We start from the raw sequence: 20,220 nt of genomic DNA, 5'->3' as shown, positions 1-20,220 counted from the left end.
CCCGAGACAAGATGAGATTCACTTAATCCTAGGTCACTGAACTTCTCGTGTCTCTTCGGCTCTAGGATGTCCATGGGCAACCTCTCCTGTGGTGACCATTTTCCCTGAATGAACAGATTCTCTATAGCCCCCCCCCCCCCCCCCATCAGGATGGCACCCTTTGTCATAACCTTCCAAGAGAGGAGGAAATAGGATTTTAATAACAGCTTACCTGTAAAATCCTTTTCTTTGTAGTACAGCATGGGACACAGAGCCATAGTAGTTACTATGTGGGTTATAGGCCACCTTCAGGTGATGGACACTGGCACACCCTAAGACAAAAAGTGCACTCCCTATATAACCCCTCTCACTACTGGAGTACCTCAACTGGACAACTGGTCTTCCCTGAGAGGTAGCTCCCAAGGGACGTTTACACCAGAATGAACAGAAGACTTTCACCCTTAGTCCTTCGCAGGCACCGCAGAAGGAGAAGGTGTTGGCCAAGCAGTGGCACTAGGATGACTGCGGCATCTACCAGAGGAACCGAGAGATAGCCACGAGTCTAGGTAACTTCCTGCTGAACTAAACCTGCTGAAGGAGCAGGAGTTTGAGTCGAAAAATAGGATTTTTAAAACAGCTTACCTGTAAAATCCTTTTCTTTGATGTACATCAGGGGACACAGTGCCATAGTAATTACTATGTGGGTTATATCGGACCGACAGGTGCTGGACACTGGCATGCCCCTAAGGCGTGTATTCCCCTATATAACCCCTCCCATTACTGGGAGCCCTCAGTTTTGTAGCCAAGCAATACAAGAGTATACCAAGAAGGGAGGGACCTCTGTGTCTCCTGATGTACATCAAAGAAAAGGATTTTAGAGCTAAGCTGTTTTAAAAATCCTATTTTCTTTTCTTACATCAGGGGACACAGAGCCATAGTAATTACTATGTGGGATGTCCCATAGCAATGGCAACTGAAGGGGGGGAGACATAACAAAAACAGGAGGCCAGAGGACTCATACTGCAGCCTGCAGTATACTGCGCCCAAAGGCAATATCCTCATAACCTTTAATATCGATTTGATAAAATCTGATAAATGTATGAACCCTAAGACCAAGTTGCGGCCTTACAGATCTAAACCATAGAGGCCTGATGATGCACCACCCAAGAGGCACTAATCACCCTGGATGAGTGTGCTCTAACATGAGAAGGAAGAATTTTCTTCTTTAAGCTGAAGCTTGAATAATCACTTGACAAATCCATTTGGAAAATAGTGGATCTTGACACTGCCTGTCCACATCTTGGATCCTTTGGCAGTACAAACAAAACCTGTGTTTTGCGAACCTGAGCGGTCGCCCTTAACCACTTGCTTACTGGGCACTTAAACCCCCCTCAGTCCCAGACCAATTTTCAGCTTTCAGCGCTGATGCACTTTGAGTGACAATTGCGCGGGCATACAACACTGTACCCAAATGAAATTTTTATCATTTTTTTCCCACAAATAGAGCTTTCTTTTGGTGGTATTTAGTTACAGCTCGGAGTTTTATTTTTTGCTAAACAAACAAAAAAAGATGCAAAAAAAAAAAAATCATGTTTTAATAGTTTGTTATAAAATTTTGCAAACGGGTCATTTTTCTCCTTCATTGAAGTGCGCTGATTAGGCGGCACTGATAGGCTGCATTGGTGGGCACTGATGGGCTGCATTGGTGGGCACTGATGGGCTGCATTGGTGGGCACTGATGGGCTGCACTGGTGGGCACTGATAGGCATAGTTAAGGCGGCACTAATAGGCACAGATAAGGCGGCACCGATGGGCACAGATAAGGCGGCACTGATGGGCAAAGATAAGATGGCACGGATGGGTGGCACGGATAAGTGGCACGGATGGGTGGCACGGATGGGCACTGATAGGTACCACAGATAGATGGGACTGATGGGCACTGATAGGTGGCACTGATAGGTGGCTCTGATAGGTGGCACTGCTGGGCACTGATGGGCGGCACTGCTGGGCACTGATGGGCGGCACTGGGGTGCAGCACCTTTGAGGCAGATTGGGTGGCACTGTGGGTGGCACTGTGGGGTGGCACTGTGGGTGGCACTGTGGGCACTATGGGCACTGACAGGGGGCACTGACGGGGGGCACTTTTTCTTTTATTTTACTTCAGGATGGCACTGCGGGAGGCAGGTGGGCACAGGCAGGTGGCAGGTGGTCCCTTGTATTGATGGCCGTGATCGGGACTGATGTCCCGATCACGGCCGCCGGTGATCGGCTTTTTTTTTCTCTCCTCGCGCTGTCAGCGCGAGGAGGAATAATAGCCGATTACCGGCTCCGTTCTATCACATGATCAGCTGTCATTGGCTGACAGCTGATCACGTGATAAGGGGTCGGGATCGACCCCTTACACGGATCGGTGATCAGGCGAGTCTCACGGACTCGCCGATCACAGAGCGCGCCGCGCGCGCCCCTCAGGGGGCGCGCAGGCCGCTCGTAACCAGGACGACGTCAATAGACGTAGTCCTGGAAATGTAGGTCCGCGCTAATGCCGTCATTTGGCAATAGCGCGGATCTGAAGTGGTTAAATAGACTCTGATCACTCTTACTACATTAAGAGAATGTAGTGCCTTCTCTTCCCTAGATTAAGGTTCTGGGGAGAAAGAAGGAAGAATATCTTGGTTTAAATGAAAACCTGTTACCACTTTGGTAGGAATTCAGGATGAGGACATGAAACCACTTCATTCTTATGCATGATGAAATATGGCTCTTACAAGACAGAGCCGCTAGTTCCGATACTCTTCTAGCAGAAGAAATGGCAACCAGAAAAGATTATCTTTCTTGTCAAAAGAACCAAGGAAATTACTAGTAAAGGTTCAAACAACTGATTCAGCAAAGCCGATAAGACCAATTTTAAATCCCAAGGATTTAGAGGTGCCTTGATAAGGGGAATAAACCGTGTTGCCCCTGAATAAGCTACGCACCCAGAGTGGGAAGCAAGAGGACATAGGAAAAACACAGACAAGGCCGGGATCTGGCTCTTGATAGAAGTCAAGGCAAGGCCAACTTCCTTTCAGATTCCATATGCAGGAAATCAGGAATCCTGCCTATGACATACTTCCTGGGGTACCAACCCCCGGATCCACACCAAGAAACATATGTCTTCCAGACTCTAAAGTAAGTGATTCTGGAAGCTGGCTTCCTGGCATTAATCAGAGTAGACACTACTGAAGGAGCTCACCGACAATCTTTTAAAGTGTGGGATTCAACAGTCAAACCTGTTAAATTTTTTGTCCATAAGGTAGGATGAAATACCGGACCTTGTGCAAGGTCTGGCTATAATGGCCAAAGGACTCCTACTGCCATCTTTATGATCTCTGTAAATCAAGACCTTCTGGGACCCGCTGGCGCCGCCAGAATCACCTCATTTTGGTCCTGATTAATCCTGTGGAGAAGGCGGGAAGTAGCAGAACTGGGGGAAATGCATAGATCAGTGAAAAACTGATCCCATGTGAAGACTAATAAGCCTTCCTAATAAACTAATAGACTAATAAACTTCCAAAAAAAGTTGATAGGCAAGGTCCTCTAACCTGGACCATCTCCCTTGGACAGAATTTTCTTCCAGGGCTGCTCCCCAGCCTAGAAGGCTGGCATCTGTTGGTAACACCTTCCAGGATAAAGATTTTCCCTTTTGCTGGATAACAATCACCAATTAAGGCTCTGACTTATATCGGGAGCCAAGCGTATTGGAAACAAAACAAGGCCTGAATCTTTTTTTTTTCCAGACCAACAGGATGGTGTCTTAAAGCAGTTTGAGTAAAACTGCACATAAGGGACGGCCAACTGATTCTTGTCTGGGGTAAGAATACCTTCTTCTGTATGGTATCTATAGTCAGCCTCCAAGTACTGCAATCGCCTTGATGGTTTTAAGGAGAATCTTCCTAGGTTGAGTATCCAACCTAGAGATTTCAGATAGTTACGGCTGAGATCAGACTCTGGTTTTTGACCTGAGACTGAATGATCTATTAAAAGTAGATCTTCTAATAGGCTAAGGCTGCTATGCCTTGAGCCTTTAATCTGGCTAAAGGGGGTGCCAGAATCTTTCAGAACACTTGTGGTGCTGTGGCTAAGCCGAACAGCAGGGCCACAACTGAAAAGATAATTTTACATTTCAAAATGCAGACATTTCTGGTGAGCGGGAAAATTTGGCACATGGAGATATGCAACCCCCCTCCTTGCAGGATGGACACAGCCGATCGAATTATGAAAGGATCGGATGTTTAAGTGCCGATTCAGATCTTTGAAATCTAGAATGGGTCTTACCTCTCTGTTTGGTTCTGGAGGTTTGAGCCAAAACCCCCTGTTCCACTAAGGGAACTGATGTCACTGACTGGGATAACAGCTGATCCAGAGGCCAGAAAGATGGACTTCTTTTTTCTCTGGATCCTTAGGAACATTCTCCAAGGAGATGGAAACTCTTGCATAAAGTCTGCCCTATCAACAGCTCAAGGACCTCACAGGCAGGCACCCAAACAGGGACCTGAACCCTGGACCCTCAGATCAAATGTCTGATGCTCTACAGACTGAGCTATCCGGGCTCCCGGAACTCTAGTCGTAACCTAGAGAAAAAAATTGCAGAAATCCATCTGTCTTGGCAGATTCCTGCCAGATCTTGAGAATCGCAGAACCTTTCTCCTCACCCGAATGAGTGGGGGTGCCCCTTCATGAGAAGGCCTTAGCATTCTGCTTTGTGGGCTTTCTGCCCCAAGATCCTGGTGCTGCCCTTGGAGAATTGCCCTTGAACCTGACAGTTGAGGCCGTCGAGACTGCCTAGAGGCAGATGCCCCAGGCATAGGAGAGGCAGCACGATAAAAGGAGAAATGTTTGAACCTCTTTTTACTGGTAAAGAGAACTTTACCCTATTAGAGGTCTTTTGGATGTACTTATCCAGATTGTCTGTAAACAGCCGTACCCCAGGAAGGGAAACAAACTGGCTAAGAGCTTTCACATGGTGCTTCGGCTGATCAATATTTCAGCCACAGAACTCTGCGAGAATGCACTAGTCCAAGCATAAGCCATGAGGCTTAAACGATAGAGTCTTCCATAGCATCTACTGTGAGACAAAGTGCGTCAGATACACCAGCCCATTGCCGGGCCTGCTGATCAGGCAGAATTTCAAGTATCTCCACAAACTGTTCCTTAACCCTTTGAAGTCCACATTTTTCAATGAGTTAGCGTGACTCAGTATGTGCTCCACCAAAATGGTGGAGCAGACGTTAAAGGGTTAATGGACAGAGATACACCAATTGCAGCAAGAACCAGCTGTGCTACTGAACTGCAAAAGGCATCTTGTCTTTAAAAAGAAGTTCCTACTTTAATTCGCTGGTTCTTTTAACATCAGTGCATTATCCACCAGACACACGAGACTCTGCTCACTGAGGTGATTGCAGCATCAATTTCTGGAACCCCTATTTTCTTCATAGAAATGTTCCCATTCAGAATACATAAGCTATGCATGAATAGGAAAAAAACATCCCCAGGTTGGGGGGGGTTCTAATAAACCCAATTAGAGGTAGATACCTCAAGAGCCTGTGCTGCAGGCAACAAAAGGGTTAAGTAAGGGGGTACACAAGCACCTGACTTGTGATACTACTCCTTCCATATTAGGATCCTCAGAGGAGGAAAAATAAGTATCTTCCAATATTTGGGAAGATCTACCTGATCCCCAGCCTCCTGCACCTCAACAAAAGGGCCCTGAGGACTAGATGGAAATCTGCTATGTTTAGTCCAACTATGGAGAGACATCATAGCATTAATCTTCTTTTCAAATTTTTAAATGGTAGAAGAAAAAAAACTGTTTGTATGATATATACAGGGACTGAAGTGTTCTACCCCTGATGGCTCAATCTGACTAGCTGTATCCCTCTCAGAGGAGGATGACATTCTTTTGGAAATGCATTTAGTTTACAGTGCAAAACAAATGACCTTTTAGAGAAGTTCCTGGTCCCATTACCATTCATAGCATAAAGCAGAGGCACTATGCAAAAGAATGTACATTGCTAGGCTATAGTTCAGCGCCATTAGCTGCTATTAACCATAGCTACAGTAAAGTATAATGTGCCAAAGGAGTAAGCCTGTGTACACTAACCTGACCAAGCCATCCACATGCTCTGTCCCTCCATAGCCAGCAGCAGCTTTCACACATACAGCCTTGAGACCAGCTTCCTCCATGTGTGGCCAGCGTCTGACACCATTAGCCATGCCTCCCCACAAATCACAGTCCCCCTTTCCTTTCAAGGAAGGTGTTTTCCCGCGCTAGTGGCTTCCTGTGGACCTGTAAGCATGGGGGGTGATGCGGCCACGGTCTGCCCTTTATGATTTTTTTTTTTTTTTTTTAAAGAGAGGCAACGGTCTTGGCATGCCGCCCGAAGGAGAACAAAGCCAATCTGGGGGAACAGGAAGAGACCAGATCCCCCTTTCTTACCAGAGGGTCTGTTCCGGCTGGAGGAGAGAAGATTGAAGGCTTCTGCTCTTTCCAGCGTCAGGATGGTGAGTGTTCAATACAGCCCCCAGTGGTGACACATAGGCATGACAACATTATACATAGAAGGAGAAATTCCTGAGAAAATCTCCCTTACCTTATCCTCGCAGCAGGGTTTTATCAGAGATAAAGACCCAATCTTCACCCTTCACAGGAGGCTCCAAGACCTTTTAGGAAACCTTCAGGAACTGGGGAACCTCGGGTTACCCACAATTCTGGACCTGCGACAGCACCCTACCAGTAAAAACTTTATGGCCTTACTACCAAAAAGTACTGGATCCCAGGGCCCAGCCCCGAAGAGAAGCGTTTGTAAGCAAAACCTTCAGACACGAGGCCCGGTTACCATTCATTTAGCCCATGAAAAGACATCAGAATGGATCCGGTCAGCATGGCTAGCCCTCATCAAGGATTACTAGCCGTGGAGCTCGGCACAGTACACCTTTACTCGTGACCAACACCTTAGACACTGGCAAAAAAACAGAGGAATCCCAGAAATGGGAGGAGTTATATAGGGGAGTACACGCCTTAGGGGCATGCCAGTGTCCAGCACCTGTCGGCCCGATTTAACCCACATAGTAATTACTATGGCTCTATGTCCCCTGATGTAAGAAAAGAAAAAAGACTACCCTAGTCAGTATTAAACCCAGAGTCCGACCCAGGTAATTCAATTTCCTGGATAGGGATAGAGGAGGCTGTAGGTAGTTCAGACGTCACCTGAACCTTTGCAATAACTATATCTGCATAAGGAGACTCAGGGCTCTGAAGTGGGCGAACTCTGCCCCTCTTCTTTGGTACCCCCAAAAGGATCAATTTGTAGATCCCCTTGACGCTCCCAAAGGAGGGCCACGAAGCTGGAAACCAGCGAAGATGTCCCCCAACCCCATTTATGGGTGAGGGTAGACCTTCATGCTGAAGGGGTCTTGTCTGCAGGACTTGAGAAGCCAGCTTTAGGCTTACCAGACCATGATTGCTTGAAACCTCCCGAGAAAGATTTGAGAGATCTGTTTCCCTTGTCTGCAGTGGGAGCCCAAAATAATTTGTTATGGGCTGAGAAGGAAGGCACATGTTTGCGATGGCCATTCCGTTTCTTAGACTGTGTCAGGAAGGTACTCTTCCCCCTGTGACACCCTTAATGGTGTCATCCAGGGTAGCCCCAGAGGCGATTCCCTTGAAAGGGCAGATTAATGAGAGCTTTTTTAGAGGCTTGGTCTGCAGACCAGTTCTTAAGCCACAGCAAGCGTCTAATCACTACCGCTGAAACAGAAAGTTTGGACAGCATCCAAAGATGCATCACATATGAACTGCAGCCCTTGGACCAACAGGTCCACCAGAACAACATAAGCAGGAGGAACCTGCTAATTACCCAAACCTTGGCACAAAAGCTTGGCCCATTTGGTTAAAGTCTGAGACATCAGGGCCCAGGCCAGGTCACAATGCCGAACCTGCCACAGTAAACATGCTGCGTGCCACAGACTCTGCTTTCCTATCGGCCGCATCTTTAACCACTTCCCGCCCGGCCTATAGCAGAATGACGGCCAGGCGGTGGTTTTGTTATACTGACTGGGCGTCATATGACATTCTTCAGGATAACAGCCGCCACGCCCCGTGGGGACGCGCATTTCGGTGATTGGTGGTGTGGTGTGTCTGACACACCGCTACACCGATCTCGGTAAAGAGCCTCAGACGGAGGCTCTTTACCACGTGATCAGCCGTGTCCAATCAAGGCTGATCACGATGTCAACAGGAAAAACCGTCTGACAAATGCGAGTAGAGGAGAGCCGATCTGACGGGGGGCGGGGGCTGCGCTAATTGTTTATCAGCAGCCCCCCCTCGGATGCCCACACTAGACCACCAGGGAAGCTGCCAGGACCACCAGGGAAGCCCCCAACATGTGGATGGCCAGGTACATTCCCCATAGCCATCCACATGTGCCCAATCTGGGCCCAATCTGTGCTCAATCTGTGCCAATCAGTGCCCACAAAGGGGCACCGACTGGCACTAAGACATTATTTGAGTAATGCCAATCAATGCCACCATCAGTGTCATGAGTGCCACCCATCAGTGTCATCTATCAGTGCCCACCAATCAGTGTCCATCCATGCCACCTATCAGTACCACCCATGATTACCTATCAGTGTCTCTGAGTGCCCATCAGTGCCACCTATCAGTGCCCATCAGTGCTGTCTATCAGTGGCACCTCATCGGTGCCCATTAGTGCCACCTTATCAGTGCTAGTCAGTGCAGCCATATCAGTGCCCATCATTGATGAAGAAAACTTACTTATTTACAAAAATATTTAACATAAACAAAGAAAAACTTTTTTCATTTGTTGCGCAAAAAATATAAATTGCAGAGGTGATCAAATACCACCAAAAGAAAGCTCTATTTGTACAAAAGCTATTACCTTTTGTACCACCACCCCCTCCCTTTAGAATGTGAGCTCTACGAGCAGGGCCCTCCTGTACCTTTTGTATTGTACTGTAATTGTGTTGTCCCCCCCTAAACATTGTAAAGCATTGCGTAAACTGTTGGCGCTATATAAATTGTGTATAATAATAATAATAATAATATAATAAAAATTTGTGGGAACAAAATGATAAAAAAATAGTTTGGGTACAGTGTAGCATGACCGCGCAATTGTCATTCAAATTGCGACAGTGCTGAAGCTGAAAATTGGCTTGGGCGGGAAGGTGTCTAAGTGACTGGTACTGAAGTGGTTAAAGACGGGGAATCCTCTACTGGAATCATGGTTGCTTTATTCAACCTGGAGACTGGAGGGTCCACTTTTTTAAAAGTGATTCCTCAAAGGTGTAACATATTGTAAAGCTTTTAGGGACTACAAAAGGTTGCATTGGTTGCCCCCACTCCTTATAGACAAACTTGTTAAAATATGGCAGATAAGGAAACACCTTAGCTGCATGAGGTGCCTTGTGTGTACCAAAAGGGAAAGCCACGTCAGTGGCCACATTAGCCACATCCTCAATTTTTAAAATCTCATGCACTGAAGCACCACAAGTGCGTCCACCAGCATTTTTTTCCTTCGCTACTGTGACCATGGAGTCATTGTCACCATCGGATGTATCAGGGAGCGTGGTGTCAAGTGCCACTGGACGGGCCACATCCACAGCAGCATCAGACTCAGATGAGCCAGACTGAGCAGGAGAAGGCGCAGGGATGCTTCCTGCCTGACCTTTGCCCGCACGCCACTTCCACCCAGGATACTAGGGACTCTAAGACCGCCGTCAGTGCATTACCGGGAACTGGGGTTCAGAGGAACCAGGCACTCCCAAAGGGGGAACAGTGGAGGAGTTGCGACCCTGAGGCTCCATGCAATAAGGTAGACCCTGCAGCACAAATAGTTTTGGCACAGCTATGGACCCCCCTAAAGGTTCTTGCTGGTATACAGAAGGGACCCCCAGGGACTCACCACCACCAGACTGGAGAACCCCAAATTGGAACACATGTCAGCATGTCATGTGTTTCACCTAAGTATGTATCCTGGGAGATAGAGGAGGGGCCCAGAAGCTCTGTATATCACATGACCCACTCGGCCTGCCTCTGCACAGATCTGTTTGTCTCCAGCATCATGCCATACTAAGGGAAAATGGCCGCCAGCCATGACGTCACGACTACACCAACATGGCCGCCAGCCAAAGATCAAGCGAGACTAAGGGAAAATGGCCGCTGAATGCTAGCAGATCGTTTTTTTAGGTGAGGTCTGCACGCACTCGATGTACTGGGGAGACTACTGGATCTAGTTTATCCAGCCCATCACCCAGCCTGGCAGTTGATTGTATATCTCCCAGGAGAAAAGATGTATGAAAGGAGAAAAAATAAAAACGCTAGCACCAAAAGATCCCAGCAAGGAGCTAAGTCCTTACTCCTGACTAGACAGAAAAAAACAGAATACCTAGAGCATGGAGGGCTTATATACTTATTGAGGGTGGCCGATGGGGCGTAACTAAGCTTTATGTTATGCCTAGTCCTACTCCTGCAGAGACGATATAATCCAATGGTCAAGATTAAGGTGTCCATTTATGAATAAAGGAGAAATAAGGTATTTATATTTATAAATCACACAAAGGGGGGACACTACAATAGTGCTGATGGTGTATAACACACAAAAAGGATATCAGCGCCATCTAAGTGCAGCATATTGGAAACATTTTAATGTAGAACAGACAGTGCTGATGGTGTAATGTCAGAGTGGCTTAACAACCATTTTAAATATTTGCAGTTTGGTCATTAAAATCTCACATTAAGCAAAATAATAAAGCAGTGCTGTAAAAGAGCATTACCACTAGCACATAAAGCAAATACCGTATATACTCGAGTATAGGCCGACCCGAATATAAGCCGAGGCCCCCAATTTACCCCCAAAAAAACTGGCAAACTTATTGACTCGTGTATAAGCCGAGGGTAAGACATGCCTGTCCATCCCTGTGTGTGTGTCCGTCCATCCCTGTGTGTCCGTCCATCCCTGTGTGTCCGTCCATCCCTGTGTGTCCGTCCATCCATCCCTGTGTGTGTGTGTGTCCATCCATCCATCCATCCCTGTGTGTGTGTGTCTCCATCCATCCATCCATCCATCCCTGTGTGTGTGTGTCTCCATCCATCCATCCCTGTGTGTGTGTGTATCCATCCGTGTGTGTGTGTGTGTGTGTGTGTGTGTGTGTGTGTGTGTGTGTGTGTGTGTGTGTGTGTGTCCAGCCTACCTGTGTCCCGAGCCTTTGTCCCGAGCCTCCGTCCCGTGCCTTGCCGCCGTGCCTTGCCTCCGTCCCGTCCCGTCCCGTGCCTTGCCTCCGTCCCGTGCCCTCTTCGTCGGCGCCTCTGCGGCCATTGTAAAATTCAAAAGCTGCGCCGCCGCCTTCGCCTGTGATAGGCGGAACACTGAATTTCCCAGCAGCCTGTGTTCCGCCTATCACGTACATCGTATCATCCTCGTCCGTAGTACGAGGATGATACGATGTCCGTGATAGGCGGAACACAGGCTGCTGGGAAATTCAGTGTTCCGCCTATCACAGGCGAAGGCGGAGCCGGAGGCGCGGCTTTTGAATTATAGAATGGCCGCTGTCTGTCTGCTCGACACGCTGATCGAGCGGGCAGACAGCGATGACTCGAGTATAAGCCGAGGGGGGCACTTTCAGCCTCAAAAAAGAGGCTGAAAATCTCGGCTTATACTCGAGTATATACGGTAAGCATTCTGGACTAGCAATGAAAACGACATCATAAAAAAAATGAAAACATACTTATTTTCTTCAAAACTGTGCTTAGATACAGAATGTGAGCAGGTGAATGGATTTTCTTTATTCCGCTGGCTAATCATTCTGGGTTTGTGGTCAAAACATTTCTGAAATACAAACAGCAAATGGTTTTAAACATATCCTCTTTAAAATAACTCTGACCTCCTGCAAACATATTACTGTCGGCTAGGCTATACCGCAGAGAAAATCACTAAATAAAGCGGAACTTCACTTTCTCAATGAACATTGACTATTATTATTCCTTATGCTGCTAGCATTAGAAAATTCTGTAAATGGCAAAGTGGATATTTACAGTTTTTAAAGTGACTGGGCAATACAGTGACTAAGTGGTTAACACTTCCACCTGGCAGCACTAGGGTCGTCGGTTCAAATCCAAACAACCACGACTTTGCCTGCATGAAGTCTGCATGTTTTCCCTGTACCTGTGTGGGTTTCCTCTGGCTACTCCGGTTTCCTCCCACATTCTAAAGACAACTGGTAGGATAATTAGCTACTGTCTAAATTGACCCAGTATGTTCAAGTATGCATGCAAGTTAGGGGCCTTAGATTGTAAGCTCCTTGAGGACAGGGACTGATGTGAATGTACAATATATATGTAATGCACTGCGTAAATTGATGACACTATACAAGTACCTGTAATAAATAAGGTATACCTAATATATTTTTTTTTTAAATAACAAACTATATATACTTACCTGCTCTGTGCAATGGTTTTGCACAGAGCAGCTTTGATCTGCCTTTTCTCAGGTCCCCTGCCAGCGCGCTCGGCTCCTACCCCTTACTGAATGCCCTTATAGCAAGAGGGGGTATTCGTGTGGGCTCTATCCTGAGATGCGCTCTGTGTGTCCATGGACACACAGTGTTGGCTTGGCCCCCACACCCCACTTACTGGCTGTGATTGACAGCACAAGAATCCAATTGCTTCCGTTGCTGCCTATCTGTCCTGTGAGGGGAAAGAGTGATAGGCACTGCCCTTGTGCACAGATCTGGATGAAGATTGGGCTCAGGTAAGCAGAGGGGGAGGCTTGGAAGAGAGCTGCATAAAGTTTTTTACCTAATGCACAAAGGTAAAAAACCTGCTACCTTTACAACTTTTTTTTTTTTTTTTTATACTTCTTTGGTTAATTCCTTGTTTCCAGGCCTAGTCAAATGATGTCATACATCCCAGGAGTCTTCAGGAGGGGTTTTCTCAGCTAAGCACACCTTCCTGTCAGCATGCCTGAGCTAAGGGGAGATGTATTCCAGTAAGTGCTACATGAATCATCTGCTCTTACTCAAGATGGCTATAGTCAGTATTGCTAGGGGGTGTTTTTCAAAGTGACCTTTAAGCAAAATAAAGCATGGAGACATGGATGGACAAATGAGTTTGCTTTCAATATTATAAATGAATTAAATAGTGTTTTTGGTTTGTGGTGCTCAGATGCAGTGTAGTTCAGCTTTAGAGAAACTTCTAATCTGACATTTCTGGGAGTGTCAGGTTCCTGGCCCCTCTCTGATTACAAAGTTGCTCCCTCTATCCCCTACTTCACAATTTCAATGGCTGGAGATCCACTTTAACCCTTCATGCTCCACTCCCACTTTAAGCTCTCGTTCACATTGCAGCGACTAAAGTCGCATCCTATTGCCGGCAATCGCACTGTTCAAATAGGTACAACACTGACTTTGTGGTACCACATCAATTTGAAAAAGTAGGTGCTGCACTACTTTTGGCAATTTCGGGTGCAACTTGCATAGACATCTGTGCATGAAGCCGCACAGATGTCTTCCATGTCGCACTGATTTCAGATGAAATTGCATGATTTCAAAGCCGCAGTCAATGTGAACGAGGCTAAAATAACATCATCCTAAGCAGTTCCTTGTGCCAGGGGAAAGTTAATTTAAGTACTTTCCTTGCAGCCACAGCACTCTCCAGAGGTTGGTCTAATCTACATTGGTGGACTGGAGGGACCCATAGACTTGATCTGTACCCACTCTGCGTGATCACAGATCAAGTGATCTGAGTGACTAACCCTTTTACATCAATTGCCTTATTTGTGTTATAGCGGAACAGTTACAGGATGAAAACAAACCCTCGGCTGCTGGATTTTTTTTATTCATGCTATATCTAGAATTCTTGTATAAGTAATTGTTTCCACAACCCTGTAGTACACTGCAGTACACTGTGCACCCCTCTGTGAGAGTTTCATGATGTCGAGCAGAGGAGGAGATTGCTAAACTACTGCTCACTGGGCTCCTCGTCTTAGAATTAATTCTGAGCAATTTTGGGTTCTAAGCTGTCTAAGTCCCAGGTAAGCTGCATATCTGGGGCAATCTAACACCAAATTACATTATTTTCCACACACAACAGTGACCTGGCACCCAGTGTTTATCAGACCCTGCACATATGTATGCCAGAAGAGCAGCTTACCTCACAAAGAAAGACAAAATTTCCTGAGTGCTCCTGCAGTAGATGAGGGATTGTTAGATTTACTTTTCTGCTGCCTCCAAAGAGTGTATCCCTACAGAATGTTCCTTTTCTCTCTAAAGCCCACACATCAATTTCTTCTTGGCAGTAAGCAAATGTACAGTTTCCTGCGTATGTGCACTCCATGCCTTGAGCAACATCTGAAAGAAATAATGTTTGACATACAAAAATGAAAACGGCTAATAAATAAGTAAAAAAAAGTAATATGCAAATTAGCTTTAACCCTTTTCGCTGCCGTCGTACAGACCTGACAGTGAGGGGCTTCACACACAATCGATTATGTGTAGACTCCTGCCTGTCAGGTGGAAGCATTCGTGCCGCCGCCAGGTTGCTTCCACACACTCCTGGTAACTTTTAGACCCTGCATGTCTCATTAAAGAGATCATCATTAAAAAATCATCATAAACCTTTTGTCCCCTATGCAGCGAAAAAAAAAAGTTAAGCAGGAAAAAAAATAAAAAAATAAAGCACATAAAATCCCCCCCAAATTTTTTTCTTTAGGCTCCTCACATATACGCACGTACGAATGTAAACATACTAGCTAACTCGTGATAACATCTATTGCAATACACGTTACATATTGCCCCACACGCCGAGGTGAGAGCAATAATTCTAGCACAAGACCACCTTCCTAACACTAAACAAATGACCTATAGGGGACATTTGAAGTGTTGCCTATAGAAAATATAGGGTACTGAAGTTTGTTGTCATTTCACGGGCACACACAAATTTAAGGTTTGACATGTGGAGTATCTATTTACTCTGTGGAACCTCGTCTTTTATATTTTACCAAAAAGTGGGTCGTTTGTTGCAATTATTTGCCCTAAAATTCACTTTAGTGTGTTTTTAACTGAAATGTTGCCTTTCCTAGACCTTTGCGGAAATATCAAGTGACATAAAAAATTGTAACTATCTAGGGTGTCTGCTTTCAGAAAACATATAATGTTTGGGGATAATCTTCAGACCTAAAATGATTTTTTAAACGTGTGCAAAAAAAGCAAAAATGGCTCTGGCAGGGAAAGGGTTAAAACAACTCATCCTCAATGTTTACAGAAGAAGCATGGACATCAATTTAAGTCTCAGCAGCTCAGCTCACCCTCATTATCACTCTCAGATCTTCTGTGCTGTGTTTACACTAAACCATTAGTTCACCTTCATCAACAAAAATCGAATTCCTTCATAAATCATGCCTACCACTGATGACAATCTTAATGTGCATAATCTTTATTATGTAAAAATTGCATACCTCTGTGTTCAAAAAATGCTTCCTGCCTTCCTACTTCCTTTTAGCAATGCCATCTGGGAATGTAGTTCATTGACCCAATAAGGAAATATGGTTCCCATTAATCATTGCATTCTCTGTGTGCCTGTACAGAAGGGGCTGGTTTGGCATATGAACTAGCATTTCACTGCTAAGCTTTCTCCTCCCCTGTGAGCTCCATGCTGCTGTGATTTAGGGGAGGAAGAGCTGTATGAGACACATACATTCTGTCTCACTGGTAAAGAGAGGGAGAGAGAGTGTGTGAAAGAGAGTGAGTAAGAGAGAGGAAGCAAGAAAGAGAGGGTGAGTGAGACTGTGAGAAAGAGAGAACGAGCAAGCGAGAAAGAGAGCATAGGGGGGTTAAGAAGATCACAAACACTTATCTATCAGTTTAATCTGGTAGCAGATGAGTCTACACTTAGCACTATTCATATACAAGTAACCTTGTACCTTTCAGAACAATCTTGGCTATTCCTCCTCCTCAGTGTCAACCAACAGAAGCAGCTGCCACAAGCAGGGCTTTTTTTTAATGGAATGTGGGGGAACGCAGTTCCAGCACCTCTCCCACTGAATGTATATAATGTCAAGTGGTGCTTAGGTGTATTGCAGGGTCTGTTGATGCTAGCTGCTGGTGGATCTATTTTCGGAGGTGATCTATTTTTTTGCAAGTGGGTATATCGTTGCTGGGAAAGTCTGTTGTTGCTTGGGGTGGGTCTTATGTTGCTGGTGGTCCGTTACTGCTGAGGGAGATCTATTCCTGCTAGGGGGTCTATTGTTTCTGGCTGCAGGGGATCTATTTTACTGCTTATCTTGTTATCAATAACAAATTCCATACAAATTGCTTAGCACCACAAATGATATTTGGTTCTGTACTGCCCTAAAAAGGGTGGTACTGGGAGGAGGGTAGGTGGTGGAAGCAGGGGATGGTGCTCAAAGGTGGGTAGGAGCAAAGACAAGGGTGACTTGGAGAGGGGGAGTTCCTGTACCTATTCTCTGAGAAAAAAGCCCTGAGTGAAGGTATACACTCTCTGAATTAAACTATGAAGTACAGTTCTAACCATGTGAAAGAAGGCATACGCAGGATCATATAGCCCTGCTGGTGAACAAGCTCCTACCACTGCTCTGGGGCGAGACTGAGAGCTGCAGCGTGTGGGCAGGGAAAGGGAGAGAATGGCCTCTATGCATCATAGGAAACAGGAAGACACTGACAGGAGATTCTTATCCGTTTTTCATGAGAGAGGTACGGACAAGGGAAAGGAAAGCGCAACTTTTAAAATTTGGAAAACTGGAACTATCGGCTTTGCAGGATCCAAATGGTTGGAAAGAAACAACTGTTTACCATTCCGCACAGTGCTTTATAGTTATATAAGCAACATTTACAAGAACATAGCAAGTGGTTTAAAGGTGAACTAACCCTTGAAGGCTACAAAGTCACTGCTTAGAAGGGGGACCTGGGTGAGCTGGGCTGCCTGAGAAGACTTTGCAAAATAAAATATGATTTACCCCCTTCATGACCAGGCCTTATTTTGTTATTCAGCATTGTGCTACTTTAACTAGCAAATGCACAGTCATTCAACAGTGTACACAAATTAATTATATATAATTTTTTCATGCAAATAGAGCTTTCTTTTGGTGGTATTTGATCACCACTGGGTTTAAAAATTTTTTTTGCTATATAGACAAAAAAAAAAAAAAAAAACACGAAAGTTTTGAAAAATAAAATAAAAATAATAATTGTATTCTGTTACATGGCTTTGGTAAAAAAAAAAGTGTATCTTAATTGGTTTGTGTGAAAGTTATAGCATCTACAAACTGTGGTATGTATATTTGAAAATTGATCAGTCCTGATGGCCTATGTCAATTCCGGATGGCTCTTAAAATGTCAGGAAAGTATAAATTACCCCTTTTTGGAAAGCAGACTTTTTTGTCATAATTTTTTGGGAAATTAACAACTTGCGGACCGCCCACCGTACATATACTGTAGCAGGACAGCTGTTTTGCACCACATCACGTACCTAGTACATGATCTGACATGTCTAGGTCTGGGGCGCACATGCACACCGCTGGTGACCTGCTCCCACTGTGATTAGACACAGCAGGAGCTGATCTGCAGGTACCGCAGATTCGATGTCCGTCAGTATCCACCGATCATTAGTCAGAAAACCAGAGTGGCGATCTGTCTATGTAAACAAGGCAGATTGCCGTTCTAAGCAGAAACATGGATCAATGCCTTGCCCTAGTAAATGCACCTCCCACACAGTGCACAAACACAGGCTAGGCACACAGTTAACCCTTTGATCACCCCTGATGTTTAACCCCTTCCCAGCCAGTCATTAGTACAGTGACAATGGATATTTTTAGCACTAATCACTGTATTAGTGTAACTGGTCCCCAAAAAGGGTCAGTTAGTGTCCAGACTGTCTGCCACAATATTGCAGTCGCACTATAAATCGCTGGTCACCGCCATTACTAGTAACATAAAATAAAATAAAATGAAATGAAAATATTCCATAGTTTGTAGATCGCTATGAATTTTGTTCAAAACCAAATATACGTCTATTGAGATTTTTTTTTACCAAAAATATGTAGCAGAATGGATATTGGCCTAAACTGATGAAGAAATTATATTTTTTATGTTTTTTTTATCGGATACATTTCATAGCAGAAAGTAAATGATATTAGGTTTTTATTATAGCCCAAAAAAATAAAAACCGCAGTGGCGATCAAAGCAAGCTCTATTTGTGGGGAAAAGGAACGTAAATCTGGTTTGGGTACAGCGTCGCACAACCGCGCAATTGTCAGTAACGCAGTGCCGTATCGCAAAAAATTCTTCGTAAAGAAGGGGCATACATTTTTCAGAGGGCATGTGCACCTTGGCTGGATGACGTGCATGTACATCATCCAGCCTGTCCCTGCCACAGTGAACATACTGTGGCTGGGTGGTAGCCGTTTAACTAACTGCCAACTGCTTATAATGCATGGGAGAAGGAAAAAAACTTGAGCCTTTACAACCACTTTAAATCTTTGGTTTGTGATTAAACATCTTACAGTTTACAGCTAGTATAATATCAAATGTAATTTTTACTGAAAAAAAAAAAAAATGACTCTGGTGACATTACAACATAATATACTGTATATGATTGAACTGGTTACGAAAAAACAATGCAACATTCGAAAACAATGTACCCAAGCTTGTTCAAGCATAAACATATAAAAAAGGATACCTTTACAAATATAGTATTGACCCGCATATTCATTCTTTGTTGGTCTGGGTCTTATTCTTTTCCACAATTCATCTGTAGAGTTTTTCATTCGCCCAATAAAAATGTCCTTCTTGCAATTATGGTCTAGTTTGGCTTCGTAATAGTAGCTTTGAATTTTTGATCCTAAATGGTTGCACAACACAACAAATTAGGAAACAGTATACAAAAAAAAAAACTACATCCATCAAACTTAAGTATATTAATAAAGACATTTTAGCAAGATTACTCATATGCATAATTTTTGACATGCAAATAAATCATCAGCAAGAGTTAAATACTTGCTAAATGATATTATAATTACATATATTATGTAGGTGAATGCATATCTGATATCCAGAGGACAACTGGGGATATGAAAACCACTGAAGTAAAATGTGCTAGCCAAACCAAGTATTGACACAGCGCATAGGACTTATTTTTTCCAAAGGACGCGTGGTGATCTTGTAACAAGAAAATTAATACAAAGTCGACAGATATTCTACCTGCTTTGGTGAAACACAGCTGACAGGCTTGCCTGAACTCATGTGTATCTTCTAACGGGTTCACCATTTTCAGGAGGCTCGCACTTGACACTGGCCCTCCATTAACAAAGCTTTCCGAAAAAGGTACTTTCTTATGAGGTGCTGAAACATCTATAGAGCTCTCAGTTTGGAGAAAGTATGCTGAATCATTTACCTGCATAAAGTTAGAAAAGTAAGATATCTATGTATACAGTGCAAGAGTTTGTGCATTTCACTCCATTTTACACAATTATATCTAATTCAATGTATTGCCTTTATTTATTTTTTTGTCTGACTTCTAGCTGAGCTCTAAAGCCCCATACACACTATCAGATTTTCTGCTGAGTTTTTCCTTCAGATTTACCAAAACCATATAACATGAGGTCGAACTTTAGGCGTTTCAATGTGTATGCAATCAGGCAGGCCCTTGTACTACATGGGTTTGGTAAATCTGAAGACAAAAACCAGCAGAAAATCTGATAGTGTGTATGGAGCTTTAGGGCCCCTTTCACATTGGTAAAACTGGCATTTTTTTTTATGTTTTGGTAAGAGTTTATTTTGGTTTGTGTGCACAGAAGCTAGATGGTTATCACTTCCCCCTAGCAACACTAGGGTCATCGAGTGCTGCGTAAGTTGGCAGCGCTATATAAGTACCTGTAATAAATAAATACATAAATTGTGTGTACTGTTGGACAGATTTCCCATTACAACATAATATTGAGACACAATAGAAAGTGAAAGCTGTCACCAGAAAAGTTCCCCTTTGGACGATTCCTCTTCCTTCCATTCATACTTATTTAGCTTTGCCATTCGCTTCCTGATCTTCTCTACACCAAGACCATGCAATTGAGTATACACTAAATTCACTTTCAAACCAATATGTTCAGCTTTCATTCTAAAAAGTCCTAATTTCTTCCCATTACCACAGCATAAAAAGCATACATTATGCAATGTACC

General features: G+C 44.4%; 1 protein-coding gene across 2 annotated transcripts in view; it reads right to left on the bottom strand.

Annotated features, from left to right (window-relative positions):
* ZC3H7A (zinc finger CCCH-type containing 7A) overlaps window positions 1-20,220 on the bottom strand; it is a 163,031-nt gene that overhangs the window by 68,446 nt on the left and 74,365 nt on the right. For both annotated transcript variants that reach the window (XM_077448975.1, XM_077448974.1), the window contains 4 exons: window positions 19,246-19,438; window positions 18,725-18,886; window positions 14,183-14,379; window positions 11,761-11,861 (listed from right to left, as the gene is read on the bottom strand). In XM_077448975.1, coding sequence (XP_077305101.1) covers window positions 11,761-11,861; window positions 14,183-14,379; window positions 18,725-18,886; window positions 19,246-19,438 — 653 coding nt within the window. The remainder of the gene's footprint in view (window positions 1-11,760; window positions 11,862-14,182; window positions 14,380-18,724; window positions 18,887-19,245; window positions 19,439-20,220) is intronic.

This window comes from Lithobates pipiens, unplaced genomic scaffold (assembly GCF_037356315.1).
Source record: "Lithobates pipiens isolate NorthernLeopardFrog02 unplaced genomic scaffold, aLitPip1_a1.2 Scaffold_22, whole genome shotgun sequence".
NCBI classification, from domain to species: Eukaryota; Metazoa; Chordata; class Amphibia; order Anura; family Ranidae; genus Lithobates; species Lithobates pipiens.
This window is presented reverse-complemented; position numbering and strand designations above follow the sequence as displayed.